Source organism: Pelmatolapia mariae, linkage group LG4 (genome assembly GCF_036321145.2).
Source record: "Pelmatolapia mariae isolate MD_Pm_ZW linkage group LG4, Pm_UMD_F_2, whole genome shotgun sequence".
In the NCBI taxonomy this organism is placed as follows: Eukaryota; Metazoa; Chordata; class Actinopteri; order Cichliformes; family Cichlidae; genus Pelmatolapia; species Pelmatolapia mariae.
This window is the reverse complement of record NC_086230.1, coordinates 12,410,226-12,434,766: the sequence shown is the minus strand read 5'-3', so window position 1 is coordinate 12,434,766 and position 24,541 is coordinate 12,410,226. Positions and strand designations below refer to the sequence as shown.

Sequence of the window (24,541 nt, the reverse complement as noted above, 5' to 3'; positions counted from 1 at the left end):
TCCAGTGTTTATAAAAGCTTTACTTATTATTATTATTATGTATTTGTATTTAATTTTTTAGCTTTACACGCGCACATTTATTGTCTGTTTTTTGTTCGATTTCTGATATTTTAAATAAAGTTATTTGATGGCGTCACGTCCGGGCTTGCGCAGAAGACGAGAAGAAGGAGAAGGAGCTTCCCATAGAGAAAATCCGTATCGATGCTTTAGATAGTATCGCAGAATAATAAACGCTGTTTGATAGTTCAGCGGGTTTCCAGCCATGGAGTTGTCTGAAATACTGTACAACAAAGCGGAGTACATTGAGACGGTACTGTGTGGGATTTTAATCACCGCTGCTTAAGCTAACGTAGCCTGCTATCTGTCCAAGCAGAAAGTGAACGGGGCGTTGGGCGGAGAGCAGAGACGGTTGTTTGTGCTCATTTATGTGGACAGACACAGACACGATCGTTCACACGATTATTAACAGTGGTTGTTGTTTTATTTCAGGCTTCTGGCAACAAAGTGAGCAGACAGTCGGTACTATGTGGGAGTCAAAACATAGTCTTGAACGGCAAAGTAAGGAAAACACACACCTGGAAATGACACTGTGAATAGAAAGTGTCCAGCTGTGCTAACGCTTAGTCTTTGGATGTTCTTTCTTGCAGACTATTGTTATGAATGACTGCATCATCAGGGGGGACCTGGCTAACGTCAGGGTGGGCAGACACTGCGTGGTGAAAAGCCGGAGTGTTATTCGACCACCTTTCAAAAAGTTCAGCAAAGGGTAAAGTATCTTTGACACACGTTCAGGCCAGCCATGTGCTTTTATGTTCTAGGTAAAGATGAAGATGCTTTGAGATTGTTTTTAATTATTGTCACTCAAAATATATTTAAAGTCACTGTACAAATGAATAAAGGAGAGAATATGGTAAGTAGAAAAAGCATATTGTCTCATCACTGCCCTGTCCCCCCCTGCAGGGTGGCTTTCTTCCCGCTGCACATTGGAGACCACGTCTTCATCGAGGAGGACTGCGTGGTCAACGCAGCACAGATTGGTTCCTACGTCCACATTGGGAAGAACTGTGTCATAGTGAGTGAAATAAAATCTCACACACGCACACAGCTAGCTCCTCGGCAGTGAAAGGACATCGCTGTGAAGGGGCGGGGGGTATAGACAGAAAGCATGTCTTTATTGCCTGTGGTGAACCAGTCACATGGCAGTCATGCAACCTTCTGCTGGCAGTCGAGGGCTGAATTAATAAACAAAAAACACAAGCTGGCATTTTTTTTCAGACTGTTGATTTGGATCACAAAAATGGGGACTTCATTGTTTCTTATTTGTTTCTTTTTAAACAAATAAGAAACAAACATGAAAGCGCATGACTTTATGATGTTTGATGATGTTTAAATTTGTTTTTCCCATTATGTGTGCAGGGTCGCCGTTGTGTGCTAAAGGATTGCTGCAAGATCTTAGACAACACCGTGCTTCCTCCTGAGACAGTGGTGCCACCTTTCACCGTTTTCTCTGGATGCCCAGGTGAGCAAAACGCACACAACTAATCAATAGACCAGCATCTTTCTACTTTTCTGTCTTCGTTCTTCTAGCTGTCTGGTCTTTACCTGCGTTTGTCTCGCTCTCTCTCAGGTCTGTTTTCAGGAGAGCTCCCAGAGTGTACACAGGACCTCATGATTGATGTAACCAAAAGTTACTACCAGAAGTTCATGCCCCTCAGCCAGATATGAGTCGCACTCTTAAACTCTCAGCCAGGACCTCTTCCTTTGTTCAGCCAGCCACACGTTGGGGGCTCTCATCAGACTCTTAAGAGCTCACCTTTTATCTTTCATCGACCCGAGGCCTTGAGTTTAATTTCCCACGAAAAAACCCCCATCATTTATTAAAGTCAGATTCAGTTGCACAAAGCTACCATGTGTTGGCAGCTCCAAATTTCTGAGAAATAAAATGAAATCCCGTTAGATGTCATTCTGATGCTTTGCCCTGTCACTGCATCACGGAGAAAAACTCGAGGACCTCCGTGTGGCCTCTGATCATCGCGGTCTTTACCTGATGGCTCTCTGAGAGCAGCTGCAGATGAGGATGAATAGGTGGAGGAGCTACGAAGGACGCAAGAACACGGCTTTTAATATTGAACACCCACGGACCAAACAGTAGCAACACTAGTCCTTTGAGGATGTTGGCTGAACGTGCGTATCATTCATATCAGCAGAAGACACATTAATTTTACTATGGCTGTTATTTTCTTCATTGTTTGCTTTTTTTTTGTCATTGTAAACTGTTCAAGTATTTAATATTGTTTTTATGTTTGGAGGACGGCCCTCATTGCTTCGCTTCTGCCGTTTTCTGTGAGACAAAATCAGAAATAGTGAAGCATATGAATAAATGTAAATGACTGAAAACCCTACAAACGTCTCAAAGGTGTTAACTTTATCTGGGAGCATTTACTTTGGATTATACGATTATAGTTTTTTACCACAGTAATGTTATTTATTTACTGATGTTCCTGAGAAAGCACGTGCAATCTGCTGATTTAGAATCTGCAAAGGTTTCCTGCTGATCATCTATTAACAGGGGTGTCAAACTTAAGGCCTGGGTGCCAGGATTGGCCCAGCAAAGACTCTAATCTGGCCCACTGGACTGCTTTGGAAATGCAAAGGAGAGCATACATTTTAGACTGTATTTTTATCAGTTTTACAGCTTTCTTTCATATTACAACAACATAATTAAGTAATAAATGGTTACATTACAGACAAGTTTCTCTTTTTCAGTTTATAATATAAAAACTACTTTTTTTTAGTTTTAAATTAAAAAAGGCCTTTTTTGTCATGTATAAAAACTGAGACAAACTGTTGAATATTGCCTTCTTTTTCTTATATTAAGATATCTCACAAATTAAATGTGAAGTTTTTAGGTTTTCACTAGTTCAGCCCACTCAGGATCAAAGTTGTCTCTATATGATGTAATCATTTATTTGATGTCACTGATCTAGTAGAAATGTTTATTCTACCGCTGTCCTCTGGCTCCCCCTAGTGGTTTGTATGAGTGGCTTTTTAGGCGTGAAGTTTCAGGGACGCCTCTGGTCATTATTGCTTTATTAAAACAAGAAAGCAGGAAGAGACTCAGGAAATGACCCAGCGTGGACTTTAACCCCGGTAGCTGCATATTTATCACAGCATGCAAGTCATCTGCTCAACCTGGTGAGCTAAATGACAAGTTAGTGTCAGCAGCTTTGTTAACAGAAACATTTCTAAGTCTCCAAACTTTTAACACCGTAAACCTGCTCCTCATTTATGCTTGAGAGGAAAAAACAGTTTCGATACTTTGCTTATTTACTGACGAAGTTAAAGAACTGCAAACTGACAGGGAAATGTAGCAATGAGTTTGACGTGAAGATCATCTGAAGCAGAAGAGCTGTGCTGCTGTGAAACGTGACTAAAACAGAACACACCATTTAGAACAGGAAATGGCACAAAGAGGCCTTACTGCCTGTTTTTAACTTATGTTTTGTCTTTATTCCCATTTTACAGCATCTTCTTTCTGAAAACGCTGTCCTTATTTTTAAAATGAAACATAGCCAATCCGATTGCGATTCAATGGTTTTATTTCCTTTACAATGTGAACCACATATATCATACCAACAATTAAATGTTCAGTATATAGATTAGCCATTTATTACCTTTTTAAACAAATAAGAAACAGCTGATGATAGTGTTGGCTCCAGAGACTTTGTGGCATGAGTCACCCTGATGAAACAATGTGGATGAAGGCTGCGACTGGCTCAGGGAAGAAACAGAAAACACAGGGTGACCCCAAGCTGATCTGAGGAGGGGGAGCGGGGGTCAACTCCGCAGGTTTAACAGTGGGACTGCAAAGACGGCACAATCCTGCTCTTATCAAACTCTTCAGTAAAACCTTTGGGAAGAAGACATCCTTTTATAGGCTCAACCTTTAAGTGCTTTTCCTGTCGGCACACACCCTGTAACTGACATGACGTGCAACAGAAACAGCAGGCGGGTGAAGCTACTAGTTTGTAGCCGAACACCTCGTTTCGTCTCAGAAACAATACTGCCGAAGTGGAGTGTTAGACACAGAACAGCGAGCCAAAGCGTCTAAGAGAAGAAAACTAGAACATTTCGAAATGCATTCCTCTGCTTTAATGAAGAGCGTGTGGACAAGCAGACCAGTCAGTTCTCAGGAGCTACACCACCTAAAAGAAAATAAATTGAAATACTTTTTTTTTTGCCAAAGTTGAAACCCACAGGTTTAACTGCACCAGACCTGAAATGTGACTTTACGGCACATTTGTCTGTTCAAGAATCAAGGTTGGGTCCTATGTTAAGATTATTCACTGAATCAGTGATGGCTGAAGCAGCTCAGCTTACCAGACACTTAAACCCCACCTCCCCTCCGCCCTCTGCAGGCAAAGCTGAGGTGTTCAATACCAAGCTTACATTTTGAGTCTCAGCGGTTTCACAGATCCAGGACTTTGACAGATCGCCAAACATCACCCGGGTTCTTTTTCCTACTGAAAAGCCTGAAATCATAGGAACATAAAAGGCAACCTAGAGCACAAAAAAGAAAACGCAAAATGAAATCGGTGACCGGAATTTAAGTTAAAAAAACAAAATAAAAAACCAAACTGGCATGCTTTATACAACTAAATAAAGGCCACTTCACAGGCCATAAAATGTGAAAGGGAGAGAACTGGAGTCAACATGAGGAACAAACGGAGAAGAAAGCAGGAAACATTAACACCACAATGGTCACTTCCTGTGTGTAATACAGGTAGAACAGCGCGCTGTATCATTAACATGGCAGGGCTGGTTTAATACTGAGACCACTCAAGATTTCTTTAATCATTTACACCCACAAACATGCTCAGGTTTAGCTCTGATAACATCACGTTAACATCCTAAAACAAACTGATTCATATTGCTTTGTTTTACCCCGTTTATTGACTCATGTGCCATTAATGTCTCCTGCTCTGCTCCCTCACTGAATGTTGGAAGTAAACAACCATTTTAGGAATGAAACTCAACCCCATGTTACTTCGTTCTGTACCAAGTTAAAAAAACAAAACAAAACAAAAAACAAACCCATCCACATTTTATTAATGCACACACCCCTTTCACAAAATACAGACAGCATCCATCTTCCCATCCGACACGCTGGCCCAGTTACCTCGTGTGCGCCGGGTGGCATGTTTGGTGGTTGTTTTTGAGCGTGCCACCACTCCTAAAGCCTAAAAAAATTAAGTTCGGCTTTTTCTTCCAATATCTTACACCATTTGTCAAACAGTCTCTGCAACGTGTTCAAATAATTTTGAAGAAGTGACAAAAATCAAGTGAGTGCGAGAGCTCCTGTTTTATTTCTAAGCATCCCCACACTTAAACCTCTATTCCACAAAAGCGGTGCCGAGCCGGTTTTTCCTGGGAAACTGCCCACGTTTTTAATCAAGTTAGAGGACTAAATGTTATCGAGCATCTCGAAAAGCACGGTGGACACAGAATCTGAGGACTGCCATCAGCATGAGTGGTTCTAATTTTGATGAGCGGTGCTGTGGCGCCTGGCTGAAATGCATGATTAGATCAGCGCCGCCATTTGTAGAAAAGAGGTGAATGTAGTGTGTGGACAACTCATAAGTGTGCACGTTTAGGGCCGGACAAAGGTACAGCTGGAATAAAAATGGAAGAGCCGATTTATTTGCATGAGACAGAAGTGAAAACTAAGTGCAAAAAAATCCTTATTGCAACTCATCAGAATCATCCCACGACCACGGGAAAACAGCAGCTGCTTTCATAATAAGACTAGAGCAGAGGGGGAAAGGGGCTGTTGGAGAAGCTGCATAAACAAAGAAAATACAATTCCTTTTCCATTATCCTCAACAGCAACAACAACAGGAAAAAAAGTGGAAAAAGAACGGAAAATTAACTTGGCTAAAGCTGCTGAAAACAGTGGCAACAAACCTAGAATTTAACACTGGTGGTTGAAAAACTAAAAACAAAGAAAAGGTGACGGCCTGAAGTACAAATCGAGCCACTGTAGAAGCAGAGCACTTAGCAGAGAATAAAGTCTGAATGTCCAAACACTGACAGCCTGCTGTTGTAGTTAGACGCCGTCAACCTAGTAGCCAGACAAACGGAACTGCTTACAAAGTGGCAGATGAGGCAGCGTGATGCCACAAACACACACCCGTACTCCTACTAGGCGATTTAGCTCCACCACTGACAGGCTACGCCAACTAAGAGCTGCAATGATGAAGTAACAAAAAGAAGGGGGTGGGGTTAACGCAGGGGTGACTCGGGTCCAACGTTTGGCGAGCGACACAGTCCACTGAGTGAAGCGATTTGATCATGGCCCTCACTTCCTTATTAAGGTGGCGGGTGAGGATGAGTGAGGTTAAGGGAGGGAAGGGCACAAATGTGTCAAAGATCAAAGTGGCTTTTACTTGTCGAGCAGCACGGAGCGTTATTGCCCCCCTCAAGAACTGTGTGGATCCCAGGATAAGTCGGGAACTTTCTTCGTTGTCTCCTTTCCAGGGCGGTGTTTGAGGAATGTGCGACGTGGCTTCCTGGTCACCTGCGTGCACACTCACGCCCACTCGTTAAGTGTTCTTGATTGTAGATCGATGATTTGTAGTAAAAGAGCTGGGAAAGGAGACAAGGACTAGAATTCGAGAGCTTTCAGTCCTCGTTTTCATCTTCAGCCGAAGCATCCGAGTGCGCGTGTCTGTACATCTGCACATGTCCCACACGAGCCCATCCATCCCCCCGCCCCCTCTCCTAGCCTTGGCTTTGAAGGCTAACCCACCCACCATCCCCTCCCCTCGCATGTTGGCAGGGGGCAGATCAAATCATCCTGTTGCGTTTGTGCGTTGGGGAGTCTGTGATGACATCACTACATTGGGTGGAGTTTCGTTTCCTGGTTCCTCCCCCCCCTCCGGCAGAGGCGGCGCCAGTAGAGTCCAGATGCAGCGCCATCTCCTCTGAGATGAAAGTGTTTAGGTCGACGTCTTGGAGCCCATTACGCCTGCTGCGGCACACTGGCCCAGAGCCGGAAGAAGCACCTCCGCTCGCACCACCTCCGTTACTGCTGCTCCCACTGACATGTGTAGGAGAACCCGGAGCACCGGAGCGCACGCTGATGCTCGCCATGGCACCACTCAGACCTGAAGAAGGAGACGAAAAAAGAACAGGAAGTTTAGCAGCAGATAGACGTCTACGTCTCATTTACAGCCTCTGATAAGAAGAAAGCTTCCATTAGGCTTATTAAAAAAAATAATAATAATAAAATAAAAAAAATCAACTTTGTCCATCAACCATTTAAAAGATAAACAAACTCATTTTTCATAAAAGCCAACATAAAAATCACATCAGCATCTGTTCCCCTGAAAAGGAAGCTCCTAACTATCAGCTCCTGATTACACAGCTATTTCAGCAGAAAGGTGACAGCACTGAGTAATATTGCCATTTTCTCATTTCTAATGCAACAAATAAAATAATTTCAGGCTGAATTCATCAATTTAAAAAGGAATGAAACACTCAGCATATTGTTCATGTTAAAAAACCACCAATAGCGCATGATCCAATCTGACAGAGATATACAAAAAGAGAAGGCTTGCAGTTAATCACCATGTTCCTAATTTCAACCAAGTTAAAGTTAATCTATCAGGCCTGATGATCACAGCAAAATACAAACAGGTGACAAACTGTGATGAACTGTGAAATGTCATAGACTTCCGTTTCTGTAATCTGACCCAGTCTGACCTCAGATGCACCCGCAATGTGACGCTCGTCAAGTTCTGAGTATTTATTTGTGGTACAGCACAGCAAAAAATACCAGCATATTCAAATGGAACTTAATTATAGAAAGGTGAGTAATAGGAATCAATTTGTCTTTCGATTAGTCAAATAGTGTCTTGCAAACACAAATGACAGGAATTGACCTGGAAAAAAAAAAAAAAAAAAAAAAAAAAAAAAAGGGCTTTCACACACCCTTGTGGAAAAAAAAACCCTTATCTCTGAGCCACATGTAGCAGAAGGTCAAGCCTCCAATCTCTCACAGGCGCAAACACAGAAGGCCTCTCATGAACACATGAGAGGCCTTAAACACAGCACTGAAATGCTCAGACATGACAGACCTGTTTAAAAGGTCTCCTATGAAAGACCTCATCTCACAGTCACTGTGGTACATTAACCATTTATCTATCAAACTTAGGAACCAGGAGGTCACACACATACGTTTACGAGCATAAATAACACACACACACACACAAGTTATTTAACATTGTAGCTGCCACTGAGGGGGTTTAAGTCAATTCTGATTCTTTGGTATGACTTCCCACCGGTGTGTCAGCTGTGAGTCAGCCTTGCACTTAAATGTCCTCACCATGCAGTGCTATGGCCTCCCTGAAGGGCTGGAGGTCCGCTTCTACAGATGAGCCAGTCTCTGCTGGTGAATTAGCGCGGCTGGGGGCCACCATGGCCAGCCGAGGGTTGGCCCTGCTACTTCTGTGCGGTGGTGCTTTGCCGCATAAAAAGCTGATCAGATCCTCCCTGCGGATGGTTCTCCGGCGCTTTTTCACCCAGGCCAACATGTCCTGTAATCCAATGCACATTATAAAAAGCTGAGAATTTATGCTTCAAAAGGAAGCATATACTGAAACCCTACAGCACAACCTGACGCACATCTCCCGAGAAATTTAACTACACGTCAGGTTGAAGCAGGCGGCGACTGTTGAGATTGTTCAGTACAGTTACATTTCCATTGCATTTTTGAACTTATCAGTAAGAATAACACTCATCATCTCAACATAAGGAATATTAATCGCAGCATCAATATAAGGACTCGCAAATGTCTGTAAATTCCTGGAGGGAGATAGTCAATTCCCTCAGGTCTACTCCAACAGTTTCAACAAAGAAGTGGAAAAACTACAGGAACAAATGTTTACTCTTTGTTTAACAATGAAAAGGGACCCAGGAGGGGTAAAGTCCCAACATTTTAATTTCTCTCTATCATGTGTGCCACTGCAAAAACACTGGGAGACAACCACATGGTAATTAACACATAATGCACCAGTAAAAGCATAAATGTCAGCAAAGACATTGGTCACTTAGAGTAGGGAAGGCTGCGTCACAGGCTCTACAGTCGGGCATCTGTTATCAACAAACACTGATCCAGTCTTCTTTTTTTTTTGTAATATCCTTCATTGACCCTGTCGTGCATAGCTAATTTTGGTTTTCTAAACGACAAGCCTATGACAGGAAACTGTAAAGTCACAATTAGTCACAAGCAGAGGAACAAGACCCACCTTATTACGACGTTGGTGTCCTATCTGGATGCCCCGATCGAAGCTTCTCTGATGGGCCTCAACACTCTCTGTGAGAGTGAAAGACAACATTAAAACAACAACAACAGCTGTTCACTATTATATATAACAAAGCCAACCAAATATGTATCTCTATTTAACATTTCTCATGTTGTACGCTATTTATTATGTATTTAGAAGTGGAGATGCTCTACTAAGAGACAGGCTTTGTTTCACTAGTGAATATCTGACATTGTGCTGTGTGTTTTTTGTTTGTTTTTGGTCCCTTAAACCATGTGACAAGCTGAACAACACGGGGTTGATCAGCGATAATAACCACTTCTGTTTACCTTTTCACGTGGGGGGACAGATCAAAAACATTTCCCAAAACTAACAAAGTTACAGCCAGAGTCTACACCGCTGGCTTAACGCACAGACACAACAGGAAGTGTAGAACCTGGTAGTCCTGCTCAAAGGAACAAGGATGGAGGAGGATGTGGTTGGTTACCTTTGTAAAGGTTGGTGACTGCTGTAGCAGCGTTCTGAAATGGCACCCACAATGACAGGCCCTGCTGATGGCATACTCTGTCTGAAGGTGAGAGAGGAATAATAAAAAAACACTTGTAATTTAAAGCAAATACCATGGTGCCATACTAGTGGTGGTCAAATGACAGCAAAGGGGTTGAAGTTGAGGATCATTTTCATTCGCCATTTTGTCTTGCATCTACAACTGCAAGGGGGACAGGGTTTGGCATAAAAATAACTGGCAGTCAGCGCTAGATGGCCAGCTTGGCAGCAGCTTGTTTAGCAGGAGAGTGCCGACACACGAACTTAACTGCCCTCTCAGCAGTAAAGTTGCAGAGCCCAGTCAAACACACACACTGGTAAAGACTTAAGCCAAACTCCTGTTTCTACGTGCCGGGGATTTATCACGACCGATCAGAGCCAAGCTACAGCAGATTGTAGACAAACCAATATTATCCTCGCCATCTTGTGATTATAACGTTTCGCATCGGCTCAACTCGCCAGCTAGCCGGCTGTTTAAAAAACAAAACAAAGCCAGTGGATACGTATGTGCGGGCTCTTATTTCAACGCGTTTGGGGGACAACGTCTACAACCAATCGATACCGGTGTAGCAGATGTTAACACTGACAGCACACAGCAGACTGTCATCTGGGAATGTCGCGTAGCTACGATTGTTGTTGCCATCGCCATTTTGTAACTAGCCTGGCTAACCTGACGATAGCGGCTGTCAAACTTTAGTGTCAAAGTATTCGCGTTAACTCGAACTACCTCATCGCTTCGTCGATGTGGCCACTGCTATTTGGTGCTCGTAGTAACTACACAACGCCAGGTTATAGCTCACAATTCTTTGTCACCAGCTAGCCCGGACTAGCTAGAAAAAAATGTAGCATTGCAAAATTCACCTGTAAACGATAGTTTCCCCAGTACCCGGCTAAACGAGGAGCTTGCTAAAGAGCTAGCTACACTGCCGTTAACGTTAGTTTATAGGGCTCGGTGTACAGTCAGGCTGCTAACAAACAAGCCAAGGGAGGATGCAGGCACCGTTAGACGGACAAGCAAAAAGGAGAGCGCTGGGCTGGACCTTTGTATAACTGTGCCACGGCAGTGGCGGAGTTCTGGAAGAGATGCCACAGTTTATCCTGCTCGTTGTCGACGTCCTCCTCGCTCGGCTCCCTCTGCTCCGCTTCGGCCAAACACTGTCGCTCCCATTTTGAGAACCAGTGCTCGGGTCCGTGTTCCTGTATCTCCGAGTCGCCGTCTTCCTTCTTCTCCTCCATTTAATACGCCAAAAACTCGAAGGAAATTCGATTTTTAGCTTGAAAAGATGGCCGTTTCGACGCCGTCTAAAGAGTTATATGAGGGGAAATCATGAGTACTTTTATGTTTTTGTTATTTTTTTTTCTTTTCTATTTCGTACTACGATACTGCGTCGCCACCTACTCCTGCCATCATAAACCTAGCTAACTATTTTTCCTAGTTGCCGACGTCGGGATATATGCACCACAGACTATCCTGTTATGCACTTCCTCCCGCCCCATTACTCTACATGTCAGCGACAAATGGCCACATGAACGCTGCAAGGTGGGCTCTGGGTCTGTGCACGCAGTTTAATTGGCTTTCAGACACGTCCCTCACACCGCTGACACAAAAGAAGCTCAGTGAAAATTCACTTACTTTAAGTGCTCGCTGGCAAATTTATTAAGCTAGCAAGAGACACGGAGCTCAGAGAGCAAACACAAGCACATTATATTATATTACATTATATTATATTAAAGTTGATCATTTCTATAGCCTTAGATATAGCGAATTATCACCTATTAATCTAGGCATAACTTACAGACTTATAATATATGAACTGTTGCATTGTAAGTATATTAAAAATATATACGTCAACAACAAAAAATAGACTTTTCTAAACCCATGAGCGTTCAAGTTCATTAGACGAAGCCGAGTGTAGGACTGACATATTTCCACTAGATGGCGCCATTTCATGAAACTCTTCTTCAGACCTGCTGCTCTGAGAAGAACCAGCTACAAGAAAAAAAGAATGTATGATTAGTGGAACCCGTATTGTCCCACAAAGTTATATGAGCATTAAAAGTATTGTTGCTTTTTGACAATGTTCTTTCATTTATTGAAAGAATGTAATAGTTTGTAATATAGGTTGGTTGAGTACATCAGTAGGACATGTTAGGTTGAGCACAGAAGACAAAGTTAAAGAGCCAAGGCTGAGAGGGTTTGGGATGCCTTGGATAGAAGATGTTGGAGGAAAAGAGAAAAACCTCAGAGAAGATTCGTGGACGTTGTGAAGGATGATATGCAGAGGGTTGGTGCATATCACATCTGTCACGGAGGAAGATGGGTGGAGGAGAATGATGGGGGTTACAGGTGAGATGGAGCCCCCTAAAGCAAGCAGCCAAAAGAAGAAGAAGAAAAAGATACTTGTTAATAGTAAAATCTGGAAATTAATCCAAAATGTGCATTTACTTTATTAACGCGTTCTTGAGCAGGCAGGCGATCAGCTCTAAAGTAAATAACATGGTGTTAGAACAGGAAGGCAGCAGTTTTACTATAGTTTTGTATTTTCCAATTAGTTTTTGACTTTCGTTTTTAATTCAATTTAGTTCACGTCGGCTGATTTTCTTGTTTCAGTTTAGTTTTTATTGTTTGAAAATGTTACGTTGTAGTTTAGTTTTTACTAGTTCCAGTGTTAGTTTGAGTCTTTTTTAATTACTGTTGCATGAAGGGCAACTGCCAGGCATAACCTAGGAAAATCTGACTCATTTGACTCACTCTTGCACACATCAAGAGTCTGAATAAACAAAGAGTCTTTATTATTATTATTATTAGTAGTAGTAGTAGTATTGTTGCTGTTATTATAATCAAACTATTAAAGCTAAGGAAATTTCCTCAATTTTTTAAATTTGATTTTAGTTAATTTTCTTCAAAAGTTTATTTTTTACTTTTAGTTAACTAAAATGTTTCACTTGAATCGAGTTTACTTTGGACTTCTTATTATAATAACCTTGGAAGGCAGTAGATTTTATTTGGTGGATATGATATTATATTCTCAATACATTACGCAGTTGTTGTTTTTCCATTTCAGTTTTTTAAATTGTCCTGTTTCAGTTAAATCTCGAGTAATATAGTGCATCCAAGCATGAAAGTGCACGCAAGCTCTTGAAAACCCAAGTCCATAAAGTTAACACACATGTTGAATGAAACTGATAACCAGGTAGACACAAATTAAAATACAAAATTGAATAAATAAAATAACTGGTAATGACTCAAGCTGTCCATGGTGTGATATTAAAAGTTAATTTAACACAGCTGTGCAGGCACAATAGTTGAAAAAAAAATATTCGTGTTCACTATAAAATAAAAGTCCCGCTTGTGAAAATGGGTTCCTGTCTTTAATGCCAGTGGAAACCACGTGGTTTTACAGTTTTATAGGCTGAATCATGTTGTGTTTCCATACAATGTTTCTGAAAGCACGGATTTAATTAATAAAAAAAAAGAAAAAGTAAATCTGCTCAGAATTGCTCAATGAAAACTTTTGGTTTTGTCACCTTGCTGGGTAAAACGTCACACACGCTATTACCACGTATTTACACAGTTTAGCCCCACAGCTCAGCGATTTCTCCCATTCAAATCAATGTCACACCACGTACAGCCATTAAACCAGTCCCACTCGTGTAATAATTGTCGTTAGCGCTTATATTTCCTCTCCCTTTAATACACACACGACCCGGCCTGTGTGATTTCGCGTGGATGGAGAAGCTGGCTCGGGGATGGGCCCGTGTTTGGATCTCCATGCGGATGTGACATTTCAGAGAAAAGCGCGACCGCCATTTTGAGATTTACCTCAGACATCACAAACCAAACGGGAGGAGCGGGTTGAGGGAGCCGCACAGCTCAGGCTAGCGTTGTATGACCGGGCACATTCTTCACGAGAAGCGAGGGGAATAGCTAGAAATGCAACGAGCTGCTGCAGCGTTTTGTCGTCTGTCGTGTTAGGGCAGTTTGGAGGATTTTGGTTTATGTCGGGCCGCGCAAACTGTCGTCTCCGCGAACTTCTAAATTAACGTTAACATCAGTGCTATTCCGTATTGGGAAGCTGGTTTGAATGGATAGCTTTTTCCTCCGCTCTCCCCCAGACGAGGGACAATCGGAGGAGCACACAGACTGGGGATATCGCAGGCAAAGTTGTTGAATGTGTGTGTATAGCAAATGAGCCTTTGTTTTCATTGTCGTACCTTTAATACCATTTGGCTGCCTAGTGTCAGGTAGCTTAGCGCTAGCTAGAAACAGGGTATTTGTACCTGACGGTGCAGGTCGTGCTCTGAGTTCTCTTATTGCCCCACATTTCCCGGGGTAGACCCGGATTGATTTAGCTAATTTCAGCGGGCCTCCGATTTCGGAGCCCCCCCCGCCCTCCCCTAATTACATCCATCGCAACCCCCGCCGTCAGCCAGCGACTCGCACCCACCAAAGGCGCCGAGATTGGGCGAATAGCGAGCAAATACGTCCGCGTTTCTCTACCCGCTCCCCCGCCGACCTCCCCTCCTCACTCCCCGGCGCTGACAGCGGACAAGGCCGAGTTCGCAACAGAGCAGGCCCGGCCGCCAAGGCTCGACCTGTCCACCCCACCTCCGCATCCCACTACACCTCACCAGCAGTCCAGAACCCGGTTCCCCACCGAGCCGACCCTGGACAAGGTCGAGGGCAACAGAGAAAACAGGGAACACCGCATCACACCTACAACAACAACACCGCCACCTGCCAACATGAACCACCATCACCACACGCAGCAGCAGCAGCAACAGAAAGCCGGCGAGCAGCAGCTCAGTGAACCGGAGGACATGGAGATGGAAGGTAAGTAATGGCCCCGAGTAAAGTGAACGGACTTTTTATTGTTCTATTGTTTTTTTTTTACCAGGTTTGTGCCATAAGTTAACATTTGCACGAGAAATGCACGGAATTTTATCCGCATTAACTGAGCCCAACATCTCAGTAAACACGGAGGCCTGCAGCTAGCAGAGATAGCCGGTTGGTTTTTTGCTGATTGTGCGTCCGATGCAGCATACTTGTATGCAGCTGACCTCATTTTGCGTTACAAGCGAACCGAGCCCTTAACGATCTTCGTATGCTTGCGATATTCAGCTGTTTGCAGGTATATCCGGAACCGGTGGCATTTTCCCCGCACATTGTCGCAGATTAGCCGCATAAATCATTCATTCTGATCGGCAACCGTATCTCCAAATAAACAGTTCATCGGCTTGTTGCTTCGAGATTGCCAAATCACCGCCGTCTAGAATCCGCTTGCACTCACAGAATTCCGGGCCCGATGCTTGTTGGTGGCCCAAGTGTTTGTAAACAGTCTGCTTAGTGTTGCAATTAACACGGATCCAACGCTAAGGTAAATTAATCTCTCTGCTCTGACTTGGCTGTGTGGGCTTTTGGGGTGATTTTGACAGCTATCGCTAGCTGCGTTCATCACTTCTCCCGCGAATAAAGTAGTGATATATATGTTTTTATTTTTTACTGATAACGTTAAACTTTAGTCTGTTAGTTGCTGTTCGACAAGTAACGTTGGTTCAGCCTCTAAAAGAGAGAGCGTGTGCGTTAGCATCGTGTGATTGCTCGTACATTGAATGCTGGTTTCCAAATGGCTAAAGAGATCGGTTGACCATTTGGGTAAAAATATGTTAGGTGTGTCTCCAAAGTTTGACATGTTACCATATTGTAGCAGAGTATCTGCTTCACTAAAATCCACTTTGCGCGTTACGCCTTGTAAAACGCGAAGAACGGTGCTAGCGCGGCTGCTAATATTGAGCTAGTCAATTAGCTCCAAGGCGCACCTCGTTACGTTCTTTCTCCAGCTAGCATGCTAGCTAGCTAGCCAACTAGTGCACGGAGGGGGTGTGTGGCGTTCCAAAATGGTGGCTTGTATTTTGCATCGTTAAGATTTTGCCTTTTGCGCGAGAGCCGGGCCTTGAATTTTTTTCCGGGCTTTTCGCTTGTCTAAATTTTATCTCACGGTTATAATTTAGCAGCTGAGGGTAAAATGATTCCTCTAACAGTAAATCTACATCAATAGCTGGTACTTCTTGACTCCAGCTAATGTTGGCTAATAAAGGCCTTGAGGTGAATCTGTGGCTAGTGTTTGCTAAGGTGGCTAACGGGAACGCAGATGCGTCAATCCTGTGGTAGCTAACACACTACATTTTAGCTATCCCTGCTGAAATAATAACAAGGTGGAACACCAAGCGTACATTATCCCGTTGTATGTTAATTTATAACCTGGTATTTAGTGTCGTTACGTGAAACGTGGAGCAGCGCTGGCAAGTAACGGTAGTCGCCGCTGCGGTAAGCCAGGCCCGCACAGAGGCAGCGCGGGGATTTGCTGCTTCATTGTATGGAAGACCAAAAGGCATGGAGCTCGCCATTTTTAATGATCTGTTTTTTTTTTCTTTTTTTTTTTTTACGTTTTTGGGGTTCAATTTGGAGTCCGAGGCGGTCATTTAAGCAGTCTGCACACACAACACCCGCACTACCAGCATTTTTATTAAGTTTACGCTGATGTCAACTTGGGGCTGAGTAGGGACCAGTGGGCACTTTCACTGCGTCATTCAGACCTTTTAGTTTTACTATGTTTTCACACGCTTTTGCTTGTTATTTGGGAGCACGTATTATACAAATGACCATAAGCAGTTACATGCATGCTGTGGAGTAAATAAAGAAATGACCAGGCATAACATTTGCATTGTTTGATGATTCATTGTAACACTAATCACTAGTAGCAGGTGCATTTAGCGGACTCTCTTCCCCCCCCCCTCCTTTATTTGGTAGTTCACCTATCATACCTTATCCTTAGGTGCACTGAAGCCTTACAAGGACAGTGAAGACAAGTTGACATAACAAACTACTCACTTTTTCTGGTGCTTCTGACTTCTCTCAGAAGCACCACACACATAAACACACACACTCCCACACTCCATTTCCGTTATGGTATGAGGCGCCATGCAGTTGCAGCCCCACCATCACTCATTTGGCATAGCTAAGTCATTTTGCCTCGTTTTTGTTTTTGTTTTTTTGTGTGTCTCCACACTCTAATTTAAAAACAGGGCTGTTGCTGTCACATGGCTGGCCAAGCTTTTATATTGGTCCCTCTAAAAATTAATATTGAACAATCTTGATGCCTTTATATTCAAAAAGTTCTAAGAAATACAAGACTAAGGGGTACAATTGGCACAACGGTGAGGACTTAATATTTTTTATGGGCATTTAGGGCCAGTTTGCTCAAAGTACAGGAATACAGCTTAGTGTGGCCTGATGCAGCAAACTGCATTGTAGCCTCCTAGTGCCAAGTCACTGTAACAAGATCAACTGTGCAGTTCTAACCTTTTTGGTGTGGGTTAACCACACATCTGGAGTGTTTTTTCCGTTTGCTCAGCATAAAGTTTGTATTTTAGAGGAGAAGATTGAATGTGATTATTGACAAACTTTCATTTGCTACTTTTATACCAAAGGATTTCAGCTTCATAAGATTAGAAAAGATTAGCGTATTTTTTTTCTCCAAAAACTTTTCACTTGAGGGTTACTGCAGCTATAGTGAGGCTTCAACTAAATCACAGGGGTTCATTTTTATTCTCTTTATAGTTTAAGCCAGTCGGGGTAAGCTCTGCAGTCTTGCTCTGTGTGGATTTTTGTCCCATAAGTAAAACTCCCGGCTCTTACTGTTGCAGTTTTTGGTGACAGATCCATTAATAAATACATTTCAGCATAGATTGACACAGTGGGCGGGACAAAAGGTTGTCATGGAGCTGACTGACTGAGCCCAATAGCATGGTGTAATCTGCTTGGGTAAATGAGGTCAGTCTCCTGGAGGATTCGGTCAGCAGCGTTACCTGTAGACCGACACAGAGGAGTACCACACGCAAAACTTTGCGCGAGAGACGAGGTGACAAAGCAACCCATTTTGGGACATCACAGGATCCAGGCAGATTTCACTCACTCCTTGAAGTCGATTCAGCGCGCCTCTGATTCCCTCATCGGCGTGTTTTGGTAAATTAGATTGTGCGTCGAGCTGCCGAGCTGGGATAATTATTGTCCCCTGTACGCGTGTGTTTTGTCTGAATGATGACTTGCTGCTTAATCCTGCATTGTATCCATAATTACCCAGCCTACTGTTGGTGTTGCTGGGCCTTTGTTATGCTCATACACACACATACACACTCACACATTCGCTTTCTGTTGCTCTCACTCTGTCATACACAGACTGAGAAAGGAGGCTTACTATCCCGTGTCAGCAGGGTTTTCCCATTAAAGTGAAGAAAAAGGTAAAAAGAAGGATGCCCCACAATATATATATCTATTTTTTTTTATATTAGTTGTGTGACCCAAACCTGAAACTAAAAATGGCATTAATGGGAGAATAAGAGGACGCTTAAGTTGTACTTCTCTGTCTACTCACATTGCCCAGATTTGTTATTTTGGTTTAAAATTACAAAATGAACATATAAAAGTACGTGCCACGCTTTATTAATCGTAGCAGGAGTTTCGATCGCACGTTCCTGACCTTTTGACACCTGCGAGTTGGGAATGCAGAGTTTTCAGCCACATTTACCCCAAGTAAAGAAAAAAAAAAGGTCTTTAACATGTTAATCTATCCAGGAACGCCATATCCATGGAGTCTTATTATGTTGTTTATCTCTCCCTGTGTAGCTGGGGATACAGATGATCCTCCAAGAATCCCCGCCAACCCAGTGATCAATGGTAACGTGGCCATGGCAGACGGACACAACAATACAGAGGAGGACATGGAGGATGGTGAGGATTATGTGCACCTCTGCAAACGCTTTAGTTTCTTTGAAGCTTTTCGAGTAGAAGAAACTGTAGGTCATCTGGTTGAAATTACACCTGAAGTTAATGTCTTTATATGTAGTAACTCAAATGCTGACAGCTTGTCAGTGGGAAAACATAAAGACTCTTGTCCGTGTTATTTATTGGCAGTGTATGAATTAAATTTAAACTGTATTTTCTCTAACTTACTTACTTCTCTTACTTCTGCCAGTTTTCAGAAGTTGTTTGAAGTAACTTGTAATTTTCTCTTTTACATTCTGTAGCGTGAGTTAAACATAACTTATGAGGTTAATAAAAATCAAAAGGTGCCGCAGCGCTGTGCTGCACCACTGTTGCATCATAGTGGGCAGTTTAGGCTAACCCCTGCTCGACTGCAGCAACCGTCTACTGCCAAAACATGTGGGGTGGAACTCTGTCTCGAATTTCTGTTGTCGGATTGCAGGTGTCCAGGAATAATGACAGTTCTGACCCCAATTATTTGGATCACTGGGCAAATAAAGCAGAAGTGCTGTATCGAATTAAAAGTTCTCAGTGAATCAGAGGGAATCTGTTACACACTAAACCTTCTCATCCCCCTCTTAACGCGTCACCCTCCCGTCTTCTCACAGACACTAGCTGGCGGTCGGAGGCGACCTTCCGGTTCGTGGTGGAGCGTTTCAGCCGCCTGAGCGAGTCAGTGCTCAGCCCGTCCTGCTTTGTCCGGAACCTTCCCTGGAAGATAATGGTGATGCCGCGCTTCTATCCTGACCGACCACACCAGAAGAGCGTGGGCTTCTTCCTGCAGTGTAATGCAGAGTCAGATTCCACGTACGTAAGAGGGATTTGGGATGTGGGCCTTCTGATATAAGCTGTGATTATCAACTCACTTTATGCTCTCTTGGAAATTCTGCTGCTTTGAAAGTTGCAGTAGGTTTTTCTACTGTAAGTTGGGATCAGTGGTGCTGTGAAGAACTTCCTGCAGATGTTTTATCCACTACACTGCTTCGAGGGATGTAGTTTACCTAGAGCCCCGAATTGAGATCTGCCAAAGCTGCAGTAAAAACTCTCAAGTATCTCATATGATATATGATGTTCTGAGTGAATGAAGTGAAAGTGAGGTTTTAGTGTGTAGCCAGGAGGCCTGACGCAGAGTGGTTGTGGTCGTCTCTGGTACCTGGCAGGACCGCAGCAGCTCAGCGCAGTTATCCCAAACTGTGAGACTGCAGTGGAAATGCTTTTTATTGCTGTTTTGCAAAATGCAGCTGCTAATGGGAAAACATATTTGTGTTAAGACTGCACACAGTCAAGTTTGGAGCCGGTGAAATTAGATTAGAACTGGATTTATCTTTTTTAATTTAGTGAAAGGTAAAGAGGCAATCCTGCTGCATCGTTTCTGTGCTTTTCGACTTCCTATTAGACAGTCAAAGCTTCTTCCATATGTCTAGTTTTTCAGCAGCATCTTCCTCTTTCCCAGTCTGCTTAATAGCTGGGACTAGCAAAGCTCTGGTATTTAATGTTACCTTAACTACACAGTTAGACCACTTTTAAATACTCTGCTCTTTTTCTTCGCTTGTGTCCTATACAGAAGGATACCTGCCAGAGCAGCAGGCAGCCCGCTGTTTGAAGGTTTACACCTATGACATCTTTGTTGCTTTTATACTGGTTGACACTGGTGTTGTCAAAATACTTTAAAACATCAGAACAAATTATTCCTCAAGAAAAAGATGCAGGTTTTGCTCCATTTCACTGTCTGTGTTATAGCTACAAAAACCCAAACAACATGGCACAATCATAACTGCTCCTGTAGGTGCATTCTTGTAAAGAGGGGTTTTCTTTGATTACTGGAGCAGAGTTGGATTGGGAATCTTCTGCCATCATTGCCACACAGTGGTTGTTGAATTATTGTTATTGAGTCGTCGAGCCGATTCATATTTGCCGATCGTGGCAGGCTAAAGCCTTCACCACTTTCCTGTCGCTCCCTGTGTGAAGTAGCAGGAGTTGAAACCTGCACAGCTTTCGTGCTCCGACATTACAGCCCAGCCGTCCTGTATTGCGGTTGGGTATTGCTGCATTAACGGGGTCACAGCTGCTGGTTTTAACCACTCCTCTGGTGGAAACCCAGCTTTTGTTTTCTGTGCCACTCTTGAGACAAACAGCTGCCAGTTCCCACAATGAAATATCATTTTTCACAATCGAATGTCACTTTTTTTTTCCTTTTCTTTTTTTTGTGCAACTCAGCTGCATAACTTCATTTAGAAAATGTGTTGTCAGCCCTATTTCCCTGGTGGTGGTTGTTGTTTTTAAATACCCTTGTGTGTTTGGGTTTATATTTTCTCTTCATAATATATCTTTGGTGTGTAAAGTGGAAGGCTGTGGGAGGGCACAGATGTAAATGTGAGGCTTATAGATTGATTCAGTTTGTAACGCCACTCTGAGAGATGCATAGATGCTGTTGGTGATTTGGGTATATCTTGGTTAATGGTGTGGAAGGATGTAAAATTAGCATCTTTATCCTGTTACCGTGCACAACACTGTTTTATGTTTTTCAGTAGCTGAAGTGGAACAGTGTTGGATGGCTTACTTGGTTCATAAGTTTGCACAGGTTGTTGGTCCTGCTCTCCTATGTTTAACGTCGTAGCCTACGCAGTCTTCTAAATGTGCCGATTTCAGTGCCGCCAAAATGTTCCTGAGGAAATAATCCAACTTTTAAACAGTTCTTTAGTATTCAGGTGTCGTGTCTTTGGTGTTTCAGGTCATGGTCTTGCCACGCACAGGCCATGCTAAAGATCATTAACCACAAAGACGACGAGAAGTCATTCAGCCGCAGGATCAGTCACCTGTTCTTCCACAAAGAGAACGATTGGGGTTTCTCCAACTTCATGTCCTGGAGTGTAAGTACACAAACCTGTCAGAAAGTAATGTACTGTTACTTTTGTCAAAGAAACAGTGGAATATTTTTGCTGTGAGTGTTGGTGGGGTTCTTTTTTTCTTCTCGCTCAGCAGTTACCATTTTGTTAACCTTTTGTTTCGGCCTGGTTGTATTCTTTCATTACTAAAAACTGCTATTCTTAAAAAGATTAACTGTTTTGCAATGATGCATTTCAGGATGTGACCGATCCAGAGAGGGGCTTCATCGACGATGACAAAGTTACATTTGAAGTCTACGTCCAGGCGGATGCCCCACACGGAGTGGCGTATGTTGTGTTCTATTTGAGCCGTTTATTTTTGTCTTTATAAACTATTTTCCATGTGCATTTTCTCTGTTCTGTTCAGGGTTTATGATTTATAACTAACTGAAGTTTTTCGTCTCTGTGACCAGCTGGGATTCAAAGAAACACACAGGCTATGTTGGACTTAAGAACCAAGGAGCGACCTGCTACATGAACAGCCTGCTACAGACACTCTTCTTCACCAACCAGCTACGACGGGTAAGGTTTTGTTTTGTGGCTTCTAATGACTGTGTGTGGCTGTGGCTGTTTTTCTTATCTGTTATAGGGTTCTTAACATAATAGATTTGATTATTTTAAATACCTATAAACCCCCTGATTCTCAGCACCACTTTCAATAAGGTCATAAAGCTTTAAATTTTTCATCCAAGTAAGAATAACCAGGTTGTAATGTGACATGAGGTACACAAAGCTCTTAATTCTTGATATAGTAGTTCCACCTTTCAGGAGCTTGGCTAAATGAGTGGATCTTGTATATCGGCTTTCTTGTGTTTATTTCCCCCAAATGCGAAATATTTCCAATAGACACGACTGCTGTTTTCTTTAGCCAACAAGCTCAGTTGTTAAGCTCTGCACTTGCCAACTTCCTACTGCCAAGAAAATGCTACTGACCCAGGGCGAATGAGATGAGTAAAGGGAAGAAGACGACGCTGTGAGTGAGAATAGGCCAGGCTATGTGGGCACTGCAGTGTGTGTCAACAGTCGGAGGGTTAGAAGGCGTCAATGTAATCAGTATTAAAACTGGAGGAAATAAGCATTGAAACAGTTTCAAATATCATCGTCTACATATTGAAAAATATATATATTTTTATGACATGCATATTTATTTATTTGTAACGTTCTACTATAGTTGCTGCTTTTGTTTCGTTGCTCCCATGCTGGCCCTTTTAATTCTACGATCAAAGTGCTGTTCTTGAAATTTTCCAGTAGCATATCTGGAGTTTAAATATAGTAAATGTTTTCACAAAAATAGTCCAGTCAGTCTAAGATGATTAGTTTTATATAGAAGTTGTAATCCTGGAGCATCCTCATCCTTCCCAGGCGGTCTACATGATGCCCACAGAAGGAGATGACTCCTCCAAGAGCGTCCCCCTGGCACTGCAGAGGGTTTTCTACGAGCTGCAACACAGCGACAAACCAGTTGGCACCAAGAAGCTCACGAAGTCCTTTGGGTAAGTTCGGACTTGCGTAGAATATTATATGTGTTGTAAGCAAAACTATTAGATCCTTGCATGCTTGACACGTGGGTCAACCATCAGAATTACTTACTTGGTGTGTGTGTTTTTACGTGCAGGTGGGAAACACTAGATAGCTTCATGCAACATGATGTGCAGGAGCTGTGCAGAGTGGTGAGTTTCCTATACACGTTTAAAAAGGTCCTGTATGCACGGTGAACAACAGCTGACAGTATTTACTGTTTCTTTGTGTGTGTGTGCGCACTGCAGCTCCTGGACAACGTAGAGAACAAAATGAAAGGCACTTGTGTTGAGGGAACAATCCCAAAGCTCTTCAGAGGAAAGATGGTGGTATGTCATCTCTCTTTCTCCGTCTCTTCCTCCTCTTAGCTGACTCGCCCTTTTAGTTATGGTCATATTTTGCATATCTTTTGTACAATATTGTTCTTATGAGGGGAAATTTATAGTGTTTATTTTGCTCAGTAATGTCTCTGCAGCACGTCTCGCACAGTAGATTCTGTAAACACAGCGACATGATGTAGGCTAACACAGCACAGGATGTAGCCTGGAACAAGGCCAGTTTAAGAATAGACTGAGGTTAAATCAAGACGTGACCCGATGAGAAATAATGTTTCTGACTCGCCTCTCATATCGTATAGTCTGACTCTGCGTGTGTGTGTGTGTGTGTGTCACTCTGCAGTCATATATCCAGTGTAAGCATGTGGACTACAGGTCCGAGCGGATAGAGGACTACTATGACATCCAGCTTAGCATAAAAGGAAAGAAGAACAGTGAGTAGCATAAATGTGGTGTTTTATTGATCAGTGGCACATTTGTCCTGCATGATCAGGATTTTCACACACATATCAAAGCGGCGATTTTCTAAATATCATCTTTGCTTCTTTCCAGTCTTTGAGTCATTCAAAGATTATGTGGCAACTGAGCAGTTAGATGGAGACAACAAATATGACGCAGGAGAACACGGGCTGCAGGTGAAGTATTTATGCAATTTGTTGGCTCTTGTTGCTTTCATGCTGTTGGTATTGAAGCAAATTGGACTAAAATTTTAGTTTTTATATGTCATTGTGAAAAAATATTTGGTGTTCAAAAAATTAGACGTGTTCAAATGGATCAGTAGGTTTCCGGTTTTTCTTGCCAAGCTACAGAAATATGTAGCTCTAAAAATGAGATCTGGAGCTCGTTTACCTGCCTTGTTTTGATATGGTTTAAATGAGCAGCCTAAAGCTGAAAGGGTTTATAATGGCAGGATTAATGTCAATGGGATGTCCTCACCAGATGTCTGACTCATTTTTGTTTTGCGTCGCAGGAAGCAGAAAAGGGAGTGAAGTTCCTCACCTTCCCTCCGATCCTCCATCTGCAGCTGATGAGGTTCATGTACGACCCACAGACCGACCAAAACATCAAGATCAATGACAGGTAAGGAAAAAACAAGCTGATGCTTTA

At 42.8% G+C, this 24,541-nt stretch overlaps 3 protein-coding genes and 1 long non-coding RNA gene across 9 annotated transcripts in view; 2 read left to right on the top strand and 2 right to left on the bottom strand.

Annotated features, from left to right (window-relative positions):
* Positions 1 to 152: 152 nt before the first annotated feature.
* On the top strand, positions 153 to 2,431 carry dctn5 (dynactin 5). Its single transcript, XM_063470568.1, has 6 exons — positions 153 to 310; positions 490 to 558; positions 648 to 766; positions 961 to 1,072; positions 1,417 to 1,519; positions 1,628 to 2,431. The coding sequence occupies exons 1-6, from the start codon at positions 263 to 265 to the stop codon at positions 1,723 to 1,725; spliced, it is 549 nt and encodes a 182-aa protein (XP_063326638.1). The 5' UTR covers positions 153 to 262; the 3' UTR covers positions 1,726 to 2,431.
* Positions 2,432 to 5,091: 2,660 nt separating this feature from the next.
* hapstr1a (HUWE1 associated protein modifying stress responses a) lies at positions 5,092 to 11,325 on the bottom strand. The gene is made up of 5 exons (XM_063471489.1): positions 10,913 to 11,325; positions 9,814 to 9,894; positions 9,309 to 9,376; positions 8,387 to 8,597; positions 5,092 to 7,166 (listed from the first exon to the last, which is right to left on the bottom strand). Exons 1-5 carry the CDS (start codon positions 11,106 to 11,108, stop codon positions 6,847 to 6,849), a joined length of 876 nt encoding a protein of 291 aa, XP_063327559.1. The 5' UTR covers positions 11,109 to 11,325; the 3' UTR covers positions 5,092 to 6,846.
* Positions 11,326 to 11,678: 353 nt separating this feature from the next.
* LOC134626027 (uncharacterized) lies at positions 11,679 to 15,031 on the bottom strand. The gene is made up of 3 exons (XR_010093786.1): positions 14,934 to 15,031; positions 12,114 to 12,234; positions 11,679 to 11,862 (listed from the first exon to the last, which is right to left on the bottom strand). It is a non-coding gene; the product is annotated as an uncharacterized LOC134626027 (long non-coding RNA).
* The window catches only part of usp7 (ubiquitin specific peptidase 7 (herpes virus-associated)), a 25,689-nt gene continuing 15,402 nt past the window's right edge, over positions 14,255 to 24,541 (top strand). For 2 of the 6 annotated variants that reach the window (XM_063471483.1, XM_063471482.1), the window contains exons 1-12: positions 14,507 to 14,706; positions 18,559 to 18,663; positions 19,305 to 19,503; positions 21,428 to 21,566; positions 21,781 to 21,869; positions 21,995 to 22,103; positions 22,944 to 23,074; positions 23,197 to 23,251; positions 23,348 to 23,428; positions 23,778 to 23,868; positions 23,987 to 24,069; positions 24,405 to 24,514. In XM_063471483.1, the coding sequence (XP_063327553.1) occupies positions 14,619 to 14,706; positions 18,559 to 18,663; positions 19,305 to 19,503; positions 21,428 to 21,566; positions 21,781 to 21,869; positions 21,995 to 22,103; positions 22,944 to 23,074; positions 23,197 to 23,251; positions 23,348 to 23,428; positions 23,778 to 23,868; positions 23,987 to 24,069; positions 24,405 to 24,514 (1,280 nt within the window). In that variant the 5' untranslated portion in view covers positions 14,507 to 14,618. Of the gene's footprint in view, positions 14,707 to 14,985; positions 15,005 to 15,146; positions 15,251 to 17,745; positions 17,899 to 18,558; positions 18,664 to 19,304; positions 19,504 to 21,427; positions 21,567 to 21,780; positions 21,870 to 21,994; positions 22,104 to 22,943; positions 23,075 to 23,196; positions 23,252 to 23,347; positions 23,429 to 23,777; positions 23,869 to 23,986; positions 24,070 to 24,404; positions 24,515 to 24,541 lie in introns of those variants that run through there. The other 4 variants (XM_063471488.1, XM_063471487.1, XM_063471486.1 and 1 more) reach the window with 4 other exon arrangements.

Bases quoted from the DNA above. Each gene is read 5' to 3' on its own strand.
- dctn5 (XM_063470568.1), top strand. From the start codon at position 263: ATGGAGTTGTCTGAAATACTGTACAACAAAGCGGAGTACATTGAGACG. The intron at 767-960 runs GTAAAGTATCTT...CCCCCCCTGCAG, and splicing joins TTCAAAAAGTTCAGCAAAGG to GGTGGCTTTCTTCCCGCTGC. The intron at 1,520-1,627 runs GTGAGCAAAACG...GCTCTCTCTCAG, and splicing joins CGTTTTCTCTGGATGCCCAG to GTCTGTTTTCAGGAGAGCTC.
- hapstr1a (XM_063471489.1), bottom strand. From the start codon at position 11,108: ATGGAGGAGAAGAAGGAAGACGGCGACTCGGAGATACAGGAACACGGA. The intron at 9,895-10,912 runs GTCCAGCCCAGC...TCTCACCTTCAG, and splicing joins CGTGGCACAGTTATACAAAG to ACAGAGTATGCCATCAGCAG. The intron at 9,377-9,813 runs GTAACCAACCAC...TCACTCTCACAG, and splicing joins AGTCACCAACCTTTACAAAG to AGAGTGTTGAGGCCCATCAG.